Source organism: Capra hircus, chromosome 19 (assembly GCF_001704415.2).
Source record: "Capra hircus breed San Clemente chromosome 19, ASM170441v1, whole genome shotgun sequence".
NCBI classification, from domain to species: domain Eukaryota; kingdom Metazoa; phylum Chordata; class Mammalia; order Artiodactyla; family Bovidae; genus Capra; species Capra hircus.
In genome coordinates, this window is record NC_030826.1 from 41,212,888 (window position 1) to 41,232,229 (window position 19,342).

A 19,342-nucleotide genomic window follows, 5' to 3' on the forward strand; every position below is an offset into this window, starting at 1 on the left:
CAAGCTTGTTTGGATTTGATGATTCATAATAGTGATTTGGGACTAATTACTCAGGAAGCATAGGCACTTGGAACTGCCTATGTGTATAACTTGACTTCTATTTTGTCACAAAGCATAAGGTGAAACTTATTTAATTTCCTAAAAGGAGGCGATGAGGAAAGAATTCAGTTGTGTGCCTATATACATTGCTCAGGAAGAGGAGAGGCTTCTTAATGTCATCCAAGCCAGGGACAGAACAGAACTTGGAGAAGGGTGCTCACGGGAGAGTCCAAGCGTCTCTGCTACAGCTACTGATCAAAGACTGCTTTGCACTTGGCTCTTCCCTTCCTCCCTTCATCTTCCTCAGGTAGATTCCAAATGCCAAAAATAGTTAAAAGAGGGGGAAACTTGGAGCACGTAATATCAGGAACCTTAATGCTCATCTCACCCAATCCTCTCATTTTACAAATGGAGAAACTGAGGCTCAGAATGGAGAAATGGCTTGTTTAGGGTAATATAGTTAGAACTCAAATCTGCTGATCCTCACTGTATTTCCAGCCCCAATCATGCAGAAATGTTGAATAATTTCACAACAATCTGATCTGCCATTACCTCAGGGCAGAAATCAAAGTCAGTAAGAAAAAAAAAAGTGAACAAAATCGTGTTATCCATAGATGGACTCTGTTGAAGAGGAATGAAGGATGAGTATGGAAGTAAGTAGAATTCAGCAATACTGAAGTTCCTTGTTGTCTCCCTGATTCCAACTATTATTTCTACATCAATGACACTATTATATCCTAAAAGTTTGGAGCAATTCAGCTACAAGTATATCCTGTCACTTGGGAGAACTCAGAATCACAACTGTTCAAATGATGGTGACCATACTCAAGAGCTTTACACTTACCTCAAATAAATATCATCATAACAAACTTTAAAATATGACTTTAAAAATGATAATTGAGAGATAAATAGAACCCCACTACAATGATGACACTGGATGCTTTAAATGGTAAGATTATGAATGCTTTTCTCTTCCTTCTCTGTACTTTGGCCCTCTTCAAATTTTTCTGAAAATCTATATATTAATTACTTCCTCACAAGAAAAAGAAATAAAATTTACATTAAAAACCCCAAAAGGAAATTCTTACAAGTCCTCTAAAGAAATAAAAAGTTTTTGAAGGACACAAGTAAAGATCCTAGTCCAAAATGGTCAGTACATCACATTTAAGCTTGTTATTCTGGAAATAAAGTCTCTGTCATGATTGGTATTCACACCTTTGTGATTACTGCTGACCTTGCCAATTCCAAAGGTGAGTTATTAAAAAGTGATGAAGGGAAAACAAGCTTGCTATGGGATCAGACAAACTGTAGCTCATGAACTGACTGATGTGAGCTTCACCAAAGGAAGCCATGTCAAGATCTGAGCTTCATGTCAAGACAATGCAAAGAGGCACCACCCTTAGGGAAATGTACTGCCGACTACTGAAAGCCCACATCCAAGAAGATCAGATATTAGCACTGAACCACTTTCTTAGAACAGATTTCCCCCACACGTATAGATGGTGATGGAAATTCTTTTATGGAAACAATGTCTAAGTCAGACGAAACCTAGAATCTTAGAATGTTGGAACTACCAACAGCCCAAACAGTCATCTCATTCATTTCATTGTTTTACAAATGGGAAAACACTGACCCAAAGAGGGGAATTACTCGCTCAAGCTTACACAGAGAATCTGTGAAAGAGCCTAAATTGAAAAAGAGTAAATCAAACTAGTGAAACGAGAGACCAGAGTCAAGTCCTTTGGTCTTTATGAGTCGGAATTCAGACCAATGAAGAAAGCCACATCTCTCAAAAGACTGCAACTTTAGTGAAAAGGTGACCTAGAAAATTTTAAAAGATGCTCATTACCACAAGAAGACTTCTTAAAAAAAAAAAAAAGAAAGAAAGAAAAAGAAAAAACTGAGCTATCTCTTCCTAGGCTCTAAATTTAAACATGATGCTACATAAAAGAAGTCAGTCACAAAACACCACATACTATGTGCTTCCGCTCATAACAAATATCTAGAACAGGCAAATCCATAGAAACAATGATGGTTGCCTAGGCCTGGGGGCAGGGAAAATGGGGAAGGGCTACTAATGGGTGATGAAATGTTATAAAATATAAAAATTATTGAATTAGATACTTTATATAGGTGAATTTTGGAGAAGGCAATGGCACCCCACTCCAGTACTCTTGTCTGGAAAATCCCATGGACGGAAGAGCCTGGTTGGTTGCAGTCCATGGGGTCGCAAAGAGTCGGACATGACTGAGCGACTTCACTTTCACTTTTCATTTTCATGCATTGGAGAAGGAAATGGCAACCCACTCCAGTGTTCTTGCCTAGAGAATGCCAGGGATGGGGGAGCCTGGTGGGCTGCCATCTATGGGGCTGCACAGAGTCGGACACAACTGAAGCGACTTAGCAGCATAGATGAATTTTATAGTATAATAATTATATACACAGTGGACCCTTGAAAAACAGGGCTTTGAACTTCATGGATCCACTTATATGTGAATTTTATTCAACACTAAATGCTGCAGTGGGCCTCCCTGATGGCTCAGTGGTAAAGAATCCACCTACAGTATGGGAGATACAGGTTTGATCCCTGGGTTGAGAAGATCCCCTGGAGGAGGAAATGGCACTCCACTCCAGTATTCTTGCCTGGGAAATCGCGTGGACAGAGGAGCCTGGAGGGCTATAGTCCATGGGGTCACAAAGGGTCTGACACAACTGAAGAGACTGAGAACATAATAACAAAAGTGACGAGATAAGGGTTAAAGTCAGAGAGCACATCAAATGTGAATTCAACATTAACCCTTCCTGGTTAACTTTCATGAAGCTTCACCCTTGTATCTGATCAGCTGCCTAAGGCTCCACCTCCTGATACCGTCACATTGGAGATTAGGATCTCAACATACAAGTTTGGGGCACAAAAACATTTGGTCCATAGCACTAGTTTTATTGTTCTTTGTAGCACTTACCACTTGAAGCAGTTATGTTTACTTGATTTTTTTAAATTAATTTATTTTAATTGGAGGCTAATTACTTTACAATATTGTAGTGGTTTTTGCCATACACTGGCATGAATCAGCCATGGGTGTACATGTGTTCCCCATCCTGAATCCCTCCCCCACCTCCCTCCCCACCCCATCCCTCAGGGTCATCCCAGTGCACCAGCCCTGAGCACCCTGCCTCATGCATCGAACCTGGACTAGTGATCTGTTTCACATATGATAATATACATATTTCAATGCTATTCTCTCAAATCATCCCACCCTCGCCTTCTTCCACAGAGTCCAAAAAGCTGTTCTGTACATCTGTGTCTCTTTTGCTGTCTCGCATATAAGGTCATCGTTACCATCTTTCTAAATTCCATATATATGTGTTAGTATACTGTATTGGTGTTTTTCTTTCTGACTTAACTTCACTCTGTATAATCGGCTCCAGTTTCATCCATCTCATTAGAACTGATTCAAATGCATTCTTTTTAATGGCTGAGTAATATTCCATTGTGTATATGTACCATGGCTTTCTTATCCATTCATCTGCTGATGGACATCTAGGTTGCTTCCATGCCCTGGCTATTGTAAAGAGTGCTGCGATGAACATTGGGGTACACATGTCTCTTTCAATTCTGGTTTCCTCAATGTGTATGCCCAGCAGTTGGAGATCTGGGTTGTATGGCAGTTCTATTTCCAGTTTTTTAAGGAATCTCCACACTGCTCTCCATAGTGGCTGTACTAGTTTGCATTCCCACCAACAGTGTAGGAGGGTTCCCTTTTCTCCACACCCTCTCCAGCATTTATTGTTTGTAGGCTTTTTGATAGCAGCCATTCTGACCAGGGTGAGATGGTACCTCATTGTGGTTTTGATTTGCATTTCTCTGATTATGAGTGATGTTGAGCATCTTTTCATGTGTTTTCTAGCCATCAATGTGTCTTCTTTGGAGAAATGTCTGTTTAGTTCTTTGGCTCATTTTTTAATTTTTTTTGTTATTGTTGTTCATTTTTCTGGCATTGAGCTGCAGGAGCTGCTTGTATATTTTTGAGGTCGATTCTTTGTCAGTTGCTTCATTTGCTATTATTTTCTCCCATTCTGAATGCTGTCTTTTCACCTTGCTTATAGTTTCCTTCATTGTGCAAAAACTTTTAAGTTTAATTAGGTCTCATTTGTTTATTTTTTCTTTTATTTCCGTTACTCTAGGAGGTGGGTCATAGAGGATCCTGCTGTGATTTATGTCAGAGTTTTGCTTATGTTTTCCTCTAGGAGTTTTGTAGTTTCTGGCCTTATGCTTAGAACTTTAATACATTTTGAATTTATTTTTGTGTATGGTGTTAGAAAGTGTTCTAGTTTCATTCTTTTACAAGTGGTTGACCAGTTTTCCCAGCACCACTTGTTAAAGAAATTGTCTTTTCTCCATTGTATATCCTTGCCTCTTTTGTCAAAGATAAGGTGCCCACAGGTGCGTGGATTTATCTCTGGGCTTTCTATTTTGTTCCGTTGATCTATATTTCTTTCTTTGTGCCAGTACCATACTCTCTTGATGACTGTAGCTTTGTAGTATAGTCTGAAGTCAGGCAGGTTGATTCCTCCAGTTCCATTCTTCTTTCTCAAGACGGCTTTGGCTATTCAAGGTTTTTGTATTTCCACACAAATTGTGAAATTATTTGTTCTAGGTCTCTGAAAATACTGTTGGGATTGCATTGAATCTATAGATTATTTTGGGTAGTATACTCATGTTCACTATATTGATTCTTCCCGATCTATGAACATGGTATATTTCTCCATCTATTTGTGTTATCTTTGATTTCTTTCATCAGCATTTTATAGTTTCCTATATATAGGTCTTTTGTTTCTTTAGGTAGATTTATTCCTAAGTATTTTATTATTTTTGTTGCAATGGTGAATGGAATTTTTTCCTTACTTTCTGTTTTCTCATTGTTAGTGTATAGGAATGCAGGGGATTTCTGTGTGTTAATTTTATATCCTGCAACTTTATTATATTCATTGATTAGCTCTAGTAATTTTCTGGTGGAGTCTTTAGGGTTTTCTGTGTAGAGGATCATGTCATCTGCAAACAATGAGATGACTGTTTGAAAAGATACTTCTTTTCCAATCTGGATTTCTTTTATTTGTTTTTCTTCTCTGATGCTGTGGCTAAAACTTTCAAAACTATGTTGAATAGAAGTGATGAGAATGGGCACCCTTGTCTTGTTCCTGACTTTAGGGGAAATGCTTTCAGTTTTTCACCATTGAGGATAATGTTTGCTGTGGGTTTATGATATATGGCTTTTATTATGTTGAGGTATGTTCCTTCTATGCCTACTTTCTGGAGGGTTTTTATCATAAATGGATGTTGAATTTTGTCAAAGGCTTTCTCTGCATCTATTGAGATAATCATATTGTTTTTATCTTTCAATTTTTTAATGTGGTGTATCACATTGATTGATTTGCGGATATTAGAGAATCCTTGCATCCTTGGGACAAAGCCCACTTGGTCATGATGTATGATCTTTTTAATATATCATTGGATTCTGTTTGCTAGAATTTTGTTAAGGACTTTTGTATTTATGTTCATCAGTGATATTGGCCTGTAGTTTTCTTCTTTTTTGGCATCTTTGCCTGGTTCTGGTATTAGGGTGATGGTGGCCTCATAGAATGAGTTTGGAAGTTTACTTTCCTCTGCAATTTTCTGGTAGAGTTTAAGTAGGATAGGTGTTAGCTCTTCTCTAAATTTTTGGTAGAATTCAGCTGTGAAGCTGTTTGGTCCTGGGCTTTTGTTTGCTGGAAGATTTCTGATTACAGTTATTTCTGTGCTTGTGATAGGTCTGTTAAGATTTTCTATTTCTTCCTGGTTCAGTTTTGGAAAGTTATACTTTTCCAAAAATTTGTCCATTTCTTCCAAGTTGTCTATTTTATTGGCATATAGTTGCTGATAATAGTCTGTTATGATCCTTTGTATTTCTGTGTTGTCTGTTGTGATTTCTCCATTTTCATTTCTAATGTTGTTGATTTGATTCTTCTCCTTTTTTTTTCTTGATGGGGCTTATTTGATTCTTTACTGCCTATCTCCCCTCAGTTGAAAGAACTCTCCCCACAGGGAGAGCTGGTCTTAGTTTCATTCACTTTCTGTCCTGACACCTCAGACAATTCCAGGCACTGTTGTAGGTACATTTTAACTGCTATTAGTTCAAGTGGAATTGAATTGAGCTTACAGAGAAGAAACTCAAATGACTAATAAAAAATATTTTAAATTCTTATTTTCTCTATGAATAACAAAACAGGATTTTAAAATAACAGGATACCATAATACCCATATGTATTGCCAATATTTGCTAAATCTGTTAACATTCCTCAAACTTGAATGTAATAGAATCACCCAGAGGGCTGTTAAGGTATTTCTGGATATATAACTAAATCCTGTTACTTTTGTGCATATATTGTGAAAAGAATACGATCAGGCTAAATAACTTATCTATCAGCCTCTACATGGTTCCCTTTTATATGTGACTGTGTATGTTTTAAGATTATTTAAGATCTATCCTCTTAGAGAACTTCAAGTATCAGTTCAGTTCAGTTGCTCAGTCCGATCCAACTCTGCGACCCCATGGACTGCAACATGCCAGCCTTCCCTGTCCTTCGCTAACTCCAGGAGTTTGTTCAAACTCATCTTCATTGAGTTGGTGATGCCATCCAACCATCTCATCCTCTGTTGTCCCTCCTGCCTTTAATCTTTCCCAGCATTGGGGTCTTTTCCAGTGAGCTGGCTCCTTGTATCAGGTAGCCAAAGTATCGGAGCTTCAGCTTCAGCATCAGTCCTTCCAATGAGTATTCAGGACTGATTTCCTTTAGGATTGAGTGGTTTGATCTTCTTGCCATCCAAAGGACTCTCAAGAGTATTCTCCAACACCACAGTTCAAAAACATCAATTCTTCAGTGCTCAGCACTCTTTATGGTCCAACTCTCACATCCATACATGACTACTGAAAAAACCGTAACCTTGACTAGACAGACTTTTGCCACAAAGCAATGCTTCTGCTTTTTAATACACTGTCTAGATTTCTCACTGTTTTTCTTCCACGGAGCAAATGTCTTTTAATTTCATGGCTACAGTCAGCATCTGCATTGATTTTGGAGCCCCCAAAAACAAAGTCTGTTGCTGTTTCCATTGTTTCGCCATCTATTTGACATGAAGTGATGGGACCAGATGCCATGATCTTTGTTTTTTGAATGCTGAGTTTTAAGACAGCTTTTTCACTCTCCTCTTTCACTTTCATTAAAAGGCTCTTTAGTTCCTTCCTCTCTGTCTGCCTTAAGGGTGGTGTGATCTGCATATCTGAAGCTATTGATATTTCTCTCGGCAATCTTGATTCCAGCTAGTGCTTCTTCCAGCCCAGCATTTTGCATGATATACTCTGCATATAAGTTAAATAAGCAGGGTGACAATATCCAGCCTTGACTTACTCCTTTCCCAATTTGGAACCAGTCTGTTGTTCCATGTCCATTTCTAAATGTTGCTTCTTGACCTGCATTAAGGTTTCTCAAGAAGCAGGTCAGGTAGTCTGGTATTCCCATATCTTAAAGAATTTTCCAGTTTGTTGTGATCCACACAGTCAAAGGCTTTAGCATAGTCAATACAGCAGAAGTAGATGTTTTTCTGGAATTCTCTTGCTTTTTCTATGATCCAACAGATGTTGGCAATTTGATCTTTGGTTCCTCTGCCTTTTCCAAAGTCAGTTTGAATGTCTAGAAGTTCTTGGATTACATACTATTGAAGCCTGGCTTGGAGTATTTTGAGCATTACTTTGCTAGCATGTGAGATGAGTGCAATTGTGTGGTAGTTTGAGCATTCTTTGGCATTGCCTTTCTTTGGGATTGGTATGAAAATTGACCTTGTCCAGTTCTATGGCCACTGCTGAGTTTTCCAAATTTGCTGGCATATTGAGTGCAGTGTCTTAACAGCATCATCTTTTAGGATTTGAATAGCTCAACTGGAACTCCATCACCTCCACTAGCTTTGTTCATAGTGATGCTTCCTAAGGCCCACTTGACTTGGCATTCCAGAATGTCTGACTCTAGGTGAGTGATCACACACATCTAGGTCATTACCATCTTTTTTGTATAGTTCTTCTGTGCATTCTTGCCACTCCTTTTTAATATCTTCTGCTTCTGTTAGGTCCATACAATTTCTGTCCTTTACTGTGCCCATCTTTGCATGAAATGTTCCCTTGATATCTCTAATTTTCTTGAAGAGATCTCTAGTCTTTCCAATTCTATTGTTTTCTTCTATTTCTTTGCATTGATCACTGAGGCAGGCTTTCTTAACTCTCCTTGCTATTCTTTGGAACTCTGCGTTCAGATAGGGATGCGTATATTTTTCCTTTTCTCCTTTGCCTTTAGTTTCTCTTTTTTTTCTCAGCTATTTGTAAGGCCTCCTCAGACAACCATTTTGCCTTTTTGCATTTCTTTTTCTTGGGGATAGTCTTGATCTCTGCTTCCTGTACAATGTCATGAACCTCCATCCATAGTTCTTCAAGCACTCTATCAGATCTATCCCTTGAATCTATTTGTCACTTCCACTGTATAAGGGATTTGATTTAGGTCATACCTGAATGCTCTGGTGGTTTTCCCTACTTTCTTCAATTTAAGTCTGAATTTAGCAATAAGGAGTTCATGATTTGAACCACAGTCAGCTCCTGATCTTTTCTTTTTTCTTCTTCCTTTTTTTTTTTTTTTGGCTGACTGCATAGCGCTTCTCTATCTTTGGCTGCAAAGAATGTAATCAATCTGACTTCATTATTGACCATCTGGTGATGTCCATATGTGGAATCTTCTCTTGTGTTGTTGGAAGAGGGTGTTTGCTATGACAGTGCATTCTCTTGGTGAAATTTCTTAGCCTTTGCCCTGCTTCATTTCATATGCCAATGCCAAACTTGCCTGTTACTCCAGGTATCTCTTGAATTCCTACTTTTACATTCCAGCCCCCTATGATGAAAAGGACATCTTTTTTTTTTGGTGTTAGTTCTAAAAGGTCTTATAGGTCATCATAGAACTGTTCAACTTCAACTTATTTGACACTAGTGGTTGGGGCATAGACTTGGATAACTGTGATATTGAATGGCTTGCCTTGGAAACAAACAGAAGTCAATTTCAGGTATACAATACAGCATTATTAACTATCGTCATAATATTGTACATTAGATCACCAGAACTTATTCCTCCTACATAACTGAAATTTTGTACCCTTTAACCAATATCTTCCCATTTCTCCCATCCTTCAGCCCCTGGAAACCACCATTCTACTCTGCTTTAATGAGTGTGACTCAGATTTCACATATAAGCAGGATCATGCAGTATTTGTCTTCCTGTGTCGGGCTTATTTCACTTGACATAACGCCCTCCAAGTTCATCCATGTTGTCTCAATGTCAGGATTTTCTTCTTTGTTTTCCTTCCATTGTGTATATGTATCTTTATCCATTCATCCATCCAGTGGATAAAAGTTCAAGTGAGAAGAGAAACAGAGATCACCCTTTTTACTGTTATGAGTTCTTCAGTATTTGCTGAAGGAGAGCTTCTGAAGATGTGTTTGGGGTACTAATAGCAACCTCCCTCCCCAGGTAAAAATCGTGAAGGATGTTTATTCTAAATCAGTTTTACCCTCTCATAGTCACACCTCACATGTAACTGACATTCAGAGAATAAGCTTCGATCCTAATATTTCTACTTACTATAACCATAAGAGAAAAAAATTAGTCATGCAGTTTCTAGTGCTTGGTTGGCATTTAATAAATGTTAGTGCCTGTCCTTCTTCTTGTAGGCCTTTGGAAAAGGAAAGGTGGAATATTAGAGAAATGTTAGCCATTGGACTTTACTGAGTATGATTCCGTTACTAATATGTTTATCATATTCAGATGACATGTCTTGCCTTAGTGGTCCCACTGGTTTCCTGCTGGCCTGAGTCTCTGTTGGGACACATTGTGTTTAGTGAATGTTAAAAAATGGTAATGAAGACCTTTAAGTAGAGGATTAAACAACAAGTCCTCCTTCACTTTCAAGTGGCTTTTATATGAAGCATGAACACATAGAGTGAACACTTTAAAAGGAATGAATACAAATGAGAATCATCACTGCTTTGCAAGAAGAAAGTTTATTAGGAGAGTAACAAAGGGATTTGGGAAACTGCAAGACAGATCAAAGCAGCAAAGAGAACCACAAAACTCCTCACCCAGCCCAAACCTGTCAGACCATCAGGTCACAAGAAACTGGCCTTGAATTAAGAGGATCAGGTGGGCCTGGACATTCTTTCCAGACTAGGAATTATGGTGGTGACTGGGGTACTATCCAATGGCTGATAGTTGTCAGAGAGCAGGGCTGGTCCATCAATCATCCTCTGTCTTCACACAGTCCTCCTGCTGGCCCTGGCTGTCTAACACCCAGAGGTGTTGCAGGGCCCAAAGCGGGAGCGTGGGCCACAGGGGGTGCAGGGATTGGTGACATAGGACCCAACTGATGACGCGTTGGTCGTGGCGCAGGGGTTGCAGGGCAGCCTGGGACAAAGAACCATTAGCTCATCAGCATGAGATGGATAATAACAAAAATAAAGGAGGGAGTTCAACTCAAGGAGACAGGGGACAAATAGAAGCCATTCTCTGACTTCTTAGGAAGCCAAATCTTATTTGGATCACTCCTTCTGCAAAGCTTAGAGATGGGGCAGAAAAGAGCAAAGAAGCCTTGAGATGGAACCAGATCTATAAGCCTGAAGTTGTGGAGAAGGCCCCTCATCCCTCCTCACCAGTGAGACAGATTGATAATATCTACCACACAGATTGTGTTCATGAAAATACTCAGGCGAATGGTGCTGGACCCTAGACATGTTTGAGTCACCACCCCTTTTTGATACTCAAATGCTCATCCATAAGGTGGTTACCCTAATCCCCACTCTGCCTGTCTCGGGGGAACCCCATGAAACAATAGGTTTGAAAATGGGGATTAAATCCAAAAGCACTATTCAAGTACATGTGATGGTGGTTACAGGTTTGTTTTCCCTTTTGCTGAAGGTACAAAGCTTTATTTACCCATCAGCTTCCAAAAGCTCACCAGTGGGGAAAACAGTCAAGGGTCAGGAGTATCTTTTGGAGCAGAAAATACCTTTAGGCCAGGTAGTGACAGCAGCAAACACCCTTCACTTCCCACTGCTGCAGTAGTAAACTCTAGTCTTTGCAGACATTGGCATCTGAAACTTGACCTGGGGAGCCCCTGTTTTTTCCTTTGGTAGGACTGTGCATGCACCATGCAGGGGTGCCACCTGCTCAGTACTCACTTGCTGTCCTCGCTGTCCAGCAGCCCCCGATATGTGTTGATCTCACTCTCCAATCGAGCCCGCACATCCAGCAGCACCTGGTACTCCTGGTTCTGCCGCTCCAGGTCACTCCTGATCTCTGCCAGCTGTGACTCCACGTTGACGATCAGGCTCTGCACCTGGTTCAGCTGGCAGCTGTAGCGGGCCTCCGTCTCCGTCAGGGTGTTCTCCAGGGAGTCTCTCTGTCAGGGAGCAGGGGGAGGAAGGTCACAGAGCTGCTCCTTCAGGGGCTTCTCCATTGCTTTCAAACAAGTCACGAGCTCCAAGAGTTCAGGAGAGGGTGGTCTGGAGGGCATCCCAGTGCCCTTGACTCCCCAACCTCACCCCCTCACCAGGAGTGTCATCAATACCCACCAGGTTGTGCTGGGCCTGAAGCTCCACCTCCAGGGCATTGACCGTGCGTCTCAGCTCAATGATCTCCGCCTGGTAGGACTGCAGCTGCTCTGAGCTGGACACCACCTGCTTGTTCAGCTCCTCAGTCTGAAACACCAAAGGGCAGAAGGCAGGATCAGACCCTGCCTGAAGGGCCCCAAGGGGCTGAGGGTCCTGAGACACCACATGCTGATATACTCACCTGCCTGATGTACCATTCCTCCACATCCCTGCGGTTGGTCTCCACCAAGGCCTCGTACTGAGCCCTGGTCTCATTGAGCACACGGTTGAGGTCCACAGTGGGGGCGGCATCCACCTCCACATTGAGGCGGTCTCCCAGCTGGCTCCGCAGGGTGTTGACTTCCTGATGGAGGAAGGGGAAAGAATGAACTCGTAGAAATAAATCTATATACAAATTATCTTGTGGTGGAAAGATTGCATTAGAATTTAGGACACATTGATATAAAACTCGATGAAGTTACTTCCTGTGAGTCAGGCCTCCTGTCTGAGAGTCTCCACATCTGTATCATAAGGCTGCTTAATTGCTAATGTTTTTTCCCACTCCATACCGTTTCTTTTTTACTCTTCCTTTGCTCAGTGATAAACCTGGCATGATAACTGGTTTATAATTGTTGCCACTTAAATGCTACTTAAATAGAGAGAAACTAGGCTTAACTGGTCGCATTTACTTCATGTCTTCTTATCATCACACCCTGTCCATGAGGGGTTTTTTCCTCTTCATCTAAACATCTAATGTTTGAGACATGTATCTGATATCCTAGTATTACATTCATCTATGAGGTCTGAATCAACCATCATCCATCCTTCCATCCATTTATTCTAGCTTGGGTTCTACTATCTAGATGACACATAAAACAAAGAAATTTGCTATCTCCTTTCAGTCATTCATGGGAAGACAACCTATTCAGAAGACAACCAATCTTATCAAGCAGTAGAATGTATTTTAAAGCTCTAGCCCCAAATGGAAATAGATTAGCTGACCACACTCTTTTTGGTAAAAGAAGTTAGCTTTCCCAACGACCCACCAAGGGTGTTTTGAGCATCCAGCAAAATGTTCTCAGCTCTAGGATGTCTAGCAAAGACCTAAAAGACCTATATTACCCTGTTCAGGGCAGTTACAGGACTCTCAGTATAGGAATGTCAGGGGCTGGAACTCTCTTACCTGCTCATGGTTCTGCTTGAGGCTGATCAGCTCCTCCTTCAGGGACTCCACCTGGGCCTCCAGGTCGGACTTGCACAGGGTCAGCTCATCCAGGATCCTACGAAGGCCATTGATGTCCGACTCCACCAGCTGCCTCAAGCCCAGCTCCGTCTGGTACCTTGCACACACAACCAGCAGTCAAAGGAGGTCAAAGAGGAAAACTTTCTCCTAGGCTTTACTTGGCTCGCCTGGTCTAATTCATTACATTGTGAAATATTTGGAATCTTTACAGTCTTTTGAAAGGGAAAAAGACCACTGCACAGATTGAAAAGACCTAGCTCCTCCCTGAGACCCTCAGAGAAGGTATTGGTGGGGCATCCCTGTATAGTTTTTGCTGTTGTTTAGTCGCTAAGTCATGTCTGATTCTTTTGCAACCTCATGGACTGTAGCCCACCAGGCTCCTCTGTCCCGGGATCTCCCAGGCCAGAATTCTGGAGTGGGGGTGCCACTTCCTTCTCCAGGGAATCTCCCTGACCCAAGGATTATCAAACTCACATCTCCTGCTTTGCAGGTAGATTCTTTACCGTTGACCCACCAGGGAAGCCACTGTATAGTTGAAATCTACCTTTAACTTCATTTGTTCTGATTCCCCATCACAGGCTGCTAAGAACTAAGCCCTGTCATCCTCCATTCTCAAGTGAGTCGGTGACTTCACTAGCCCGCTATGGACCTCCTCACCATCCTTACCAACCACCCTGAGAAGCAACCTGGTATCATGAGAGCGGCACTGGATTAGAAGGCAGGGAGATTCAGCCCTGCCGTGAGGACAGTGGTAAGCTCTTTAATCTCTCTGAGCCTCGATTTCCTCATTTGTAAAATGGGAACCAAACTGACATGTCAGGGACACACAGTTTTGAGGACATTAGCCCTCTGCTAGGCAAAGCAATAAGGCTATTTTTTCCTACTTTATCTTGCTCCACCCTCTTCCCCCCACCCCACCAAAAAAAAGAAAAAACATGTCATCAGGTTGGCCCAAAGATGAAAAAGTGATATAGGTAGAATCACATTGCAAACTATAAAGTCTCTTAAAAATGCAATGGATTCTTAACAATTATAGTGGTCATACCTAGAAAAACTGATGGATTCTCTGACATGAATTTTGCCTCCCATTTGTGTCATTTAACTTTTTCCAATGGGCTGATCATAACTCAACTGTATTAAGAGACTGGTGTGGAATACAATTTTAAAGTTGATCCAGATGTTAAGTTGAAAAAGAGAGAGAATAGATGGCTGCTTGAGCTCCTTCAAACTAAATTTAAAACACAGAATGCTTGCTTCCAGTGAGGAGACTGACATTTAACCTAACTCACTGAATGCAAGAAACCTGCCACTATGATCGCAGACAGCTTCTGCTTGCATGCTTCCAGGACAGAGTTCATCACTTTGCAACTCAGCCTGCCCATTACTAAATTGGTCTGATCATTAGAGAAATCTTACTTGGTCCTGAAGTCATCTGCAGCCAGCTTGGCGTTGTCGATCTGCACCACCAGCCTAGCATTCTCTGCCTTATTGGCCAGGATCTGGGCACAGGATTAATTGTGAAATCAGTTGTAGTAAGAGTGAATGTCTCATAACTTAAAATTAAAAACTATTTTCTTTCAAACAGACATTCCTTCCAAAAAGCTTTGAGTCTTCTCACATTCTCAGTTTGAGGATAAGGGGAGGATTCATTAATAGAACTGATCATTTAAAAACTAAAACAGTCAAAAGAAAATGTGCCTCTTGTCATAAATTCTTCTCTTCTTGGTCTGCCTCTTGTTTCCTGCAGGAACTGAACATACTGGGAACCAAATCTCACATAAGGTGACCAGTGTTCCTGTTTGCTTAGTGGGAGGTGGGGTGCTAAACCCAAAAAAAACCCAAGCAAACAAAGACAAGTTGGTTATCCTATGCTCACAAACCACCATTCCAGCCCCACTGACCACTCTCCACTCTCCCCTCACATTGCCCTGGACAAAGATTTTGCACAAAGCATCTGCCTCTACCTGGAATACCTGGATGGCTTCACCCACCTAGCAAGACCCCCTACATAAGCCACATTCCCCTTCCTTCCCCACTTCCTGCAGGAGTCACTTCTTCCAGATGCTCCCACAGTAACTTGCACCTAGCCAGTTACACATCTTATCACCTTCACTGTGGTTATCTGTTTCCTATCTCCCCTATTACACTGTGAGCTCCTGAAGGAAAGAGACTGTCTCACTCAGTATTTTATCCCTTTCTCCAGCAGTGTGCCTCATTCTCACTACATGTGTAGAAATCAGTGCACGATCTTCAAATCCCACACCACCTTTCTGACACTCACTTTGCCAGAACTACTGAATGGTGGACAGTCAATTCTGTCAGAGAATCAAGGGCTTATGCGATTGAAAATAAACTCCTCTTCATCCTTCAAACCCTGCTCAGATAGTGCCTCTTCTGAGAAGCCCTCCCTGACCTACACTGTATTAAGCCCCACTTCTATGCTCTCTCTGTACTTATCCCACTTCTACTTCCATATTTTTGGCCCTGAATTCTCACATGTATGCATGCCTGCTCTGTGTATACTATGGAGGATTTTGGAGTTGGTGGCTCTTTTACTTTGTTATAGACACACTCTCTTGTTACATCCTTAAATATCTAAGTATTCATGCAGGAAATTCCTAGCTCCAAGAAATAATTCAGGTGCATATTATTATGATTTAATGCTATGCATGCTGCATGCTTGCATGCTAAAATCGTTTCAGCTGTGTCCAACTCTTTGCAACCCTATGGACTATAGCCTGCCAGACTCCTCTGTCCATGGAATTTTCCAGGCAAGAATACTGGAATGAATTGCCATTTCCTTCTCCAAGGGATCTTCCCAACCCAGAGATCCAGCCCGCGTCTCTTACATCTCCTGCATTGGCAAGCCGGCTCTCTACCACTAGCCTTACCTGGGAAGCCCCTTTTAACACTATAGGCTCTGAAAACAAGACCAGAATACCATAATAGGACTGAAGCATCAGTCAGTCTGGCTTTAAACAAGAAGCAGTGTTAGGTTACTATGGTTTTGGTCTAATGCCTTAGCCTCTCCCCTGTCTCTACCTCTCCTTCCTGGGGCATCCCACATCGATTCTCTAGGATGACGTGATGTGTCTTATGCAAGCCAGTGGCTTCTATGTCTCTGCCCTTATCATTTTCAACATTAGGTTTAACCAAACTTAAATCCACTTGGTAGTGGCTCTGTCAAATTTAGATAAGTAGTTCTTCAGTTGGCAGCGCATCGGTTGGCAGTGCCCAGCCCCTCACCTTCTGCTGGAGCTCCTCGATGGTCCGGAAGTAGGACTGGTAGTTGGGACACACGAGGGGCTCCTGCTGCTGGCTGCGCTCCAGGATGCGGCTCTCCAGCTCGGCGTTCTCCCGCTCCAGCTGCCGCACCTTCTCCAGGTAGCTGGCCAGCCGGTCGTTCAGGAACTGCATGGTCTCCTTCTCGTTGCCGTTGAAGGAGCCCTCGCAGAACCAGTTGCAGCTGCCCACGTTGGCGGGGATGTTGCAGGCCCCAGGCAGGGTGGTGCCACAGCAGCTGGAGGGCACACAGGGCCTGGAGGAGCAGCTGGAGCGGAAGCTCAGGTTGGGCAGGCAGAAGTTGTAAGACATGGTGCTGGAGGGAGCAGAGCTCTGAAGGTCCACTTCTAAGCCTGGTTCCTTTCTGTGCTGTAAGCCCTGGTCTTCTCCAGGTCTTTATATTCTGTCAGCGGTGGGTGTGGTAGCCACGCTTAGCATTACCCACTTTTTCCCTCTCTACCAATTTTTCCATGTTATTTAGCCACCTCACGCGAGTCCTTTACCTCATAAAATGTTTTACTCGGGCTTCTTGCTAAGTCAGGACTCATCAACAATCATGCTGGTTGGTTAAGGAAGAGCTTCAAAGTGACCCACCCATATCTTGCCAACAGCAGCACTTACTCATGGGCTATAGAGTTAGTGATAGCTATGCCCTGTCCTCCAGAATTGGGGGCACTTCTTATCCTACACAAGGAAACGTCAGCGGCTCATCTACGTCATGCTCAGTAGAGACTCTGTGAGAAAAAGCAGACTATTCAGTAGGGAATCCTGGAAGCTGAAATAGGAAAGGATTATGAGGCCATCTTGTCCAAGGCCCCTTTGCCAGGTGGAGGCAATTCTTCCCTCTTCCTAGGGGGCTTCAGGAAGCCCCAGGCTCCATTTCTGTTGTTACTCAACGTTCACAGAACATTAAGAAAACTAACATCTTGGGAGCACCTACTCTTCAGGAAGATTTCACTCTGTGCTTGTGCATAGTATGACATTTGTTGACTTTAAAAATACTCAGAACCTAAAAGTTGAGGGTTATGTTTTATTCAGCAGGAATTTTTAGGACTTCAAGCCTGGGATACACCATCTCAAGTAACTGAGAGAAATGCTTTGAGGAGGCAAGGTGGGGAGCCAGGATATACATAAATTCTGCAACAAAGGGTAGGTAGTCTGAACGTCAAAAGATTATTATTAAAGGAAAACCAGATATCCCAAGTTAAGGAAGTTAGTACTTTCCTGTGTATGAGAAGATGCAAGAGTCTGGGCTCACAGAAATCATTCCTTTGATGTGCATCCCAGCTCTCTAGGGCCAGTATCCTATGATTTCGCATCCTGAGTTTCCTCAGGGCTCATCGAAGGGAATGGCTGCAGTCTGATGGCTAGATGGCAGGTCTTCTTTTCTGAGTTCCTTCAGGGTTCACCAGCTCACCAACAGTGGTGTCTGCAATCACTGAAGACTATGACACCCTTTGTTTACTGATATGGCAGGAAATACCCATTTCTCATGTTGTTAGAATGGCTTCTGCTTACTGAGAACCCACTGTGCTAAGCACCTTGTTTATACTGTCTCTTTAAGTCCACATATAACACTGCAGGGTTTGCAAATGAGGACACCAAACCTTTGAGAGGTTGTTCAAGGTCACAGAGCTCTTGTGTGTGGAGCCAGCATTAAAACCCCCACTTCTCTGATTCCAATGGCCTTGCTCTCTCCTTCACATTACCTCCCTCTTCCAATCTTCTCACTACTGAGATGCAATGATGCACAACAGGATTGAGTGCAATTGAGCACACTACTAGACACTATCACCTCCTAAATTATAATCGGCCAAGAATTAAAAGTCTGTTCTCTATCAAAGAACCAAAGGTCACTCCTACTCTAGTGGAAGGAAGTCTACTAAAAGAAAATGTAATACCCACTAGAAGCTTGGGGGGGAAGGGAGATTTACTGGGTTCGATGTCAAAACACCTGATCCCAGTTTTCCAAATGATGTGTGAGCTATGTGTGCCAAGTCACTTCAGTTGTGTCCTACTCTTTTTGACCCTATGGACTATAGCCCACCAGGCTCCTCTGTCCATAGGATTCTTCAAGCAAGAATACTGGAGTGTGTTGTCATGCCCTCCTCCAGGGGATCTTCCCGACCTAGGGTCAAACTCAAATCTCTTACATCTGCATTGGTAGGTGGGTTCTTTACCACTAGCGCCACCTGGGAACCCCTTCCAAAGGACGTGACTCTAAAAAGTCATCACATTAAGTTACATGCTTTCTTTTTTTTTCCAGTTGAGAATTCTGTTTTATCCAGTGGACTTCCTGATTGCTTAAGCCCAGAAGACAGCCTCTCAGAGAGCTCTGAGAGACTGCTTCAAAGGGGTAAGGGAGGATCCAGAATGTATGGGAGTTTTGCAATAAAAACCAGGTAGCCAGAATATCAAAGGATAATTGTTAATTAAAGAAAACCAAATATCTCAAGTGAATGAATTTAGCACTTTTCTACGTATGGGAAGATGTAAGAGTCTGAGCACGATGAAATCATTCCTTTGCTATGCACCTCAGCTATCTGAAGAATTGATGCTTTCGAACTGTGCTGCTGGAGACGACTCTTGAGAGCTCCTTGGACAGCAAGGAGATCAAACCAGTCAGTCCTAAAGGAACTTAGCCCTGAATACTCATTAGAAGGACTGTTGCTGAAGATCCAATACTTTGGCCACCTGATTCAAAGAGCCAATTCACTGGAAAAGACTCTGATGCTAGGAAAGACTGAGGGCAGGAGAAGGGGGCGACAGAGAATGAGATGGTTGGATGGCACCATCAACTCAATGGACATGAGTTTGATCAAACTCTGGGAGATAGTGAAGGACAAGCAAGCCTGGCATGCTACAGTCCATAGGGTCACAAAGAGTCAGACACAACTGAGAGAAACTAAACAACATTTTGGGGTGGTATCCTGTTTTTCTCCATCCTGAATCCCCTCAGGGGATGGCTGCAGAGTCTGATGTCTTGTTGACTGCAACATAAGGTATGTGACATTCTTCATCCTCTGAACCAAAGTACTTGATCAATTAGCACACAAAAGTCTTT

The 19,342-nt window shown here is 42.2% G+C and overlaps 1 protein-coding gene across 1 annotated transcript; it reads right to left on the reverse strand.

Moving 5' to 3' along the window:
- On the reverse strand, positions 10,151 to 16,707 carry LOC102176726 (keratin, type I microfibrillar 48 kDa, component 8C-1). The gene is made up of 7 exons (XM_018065058.1): positions 16,243 to 16,707; positions 14,413 to 14,495; positions 12,937 to 13,093; positions 11,956 to 12,117; positions 11,736 to 11,861; positions 11,343 to 11,563; positions 10,151 to 10,569 (listed from the first exon to the last, which is right to left on the reverse strand). Exons 1-7 carry the CDS (start codon positions 16,588 to 16,590, stop codon positions 10,449 to 10,451), a joined length of 1,218 nt encoding a protein of 405 aa, XP_017920547.1. The 5' UTR covers positions 16,591 to 16,707; the 3' UTR covers positions 10,151 to 10,448.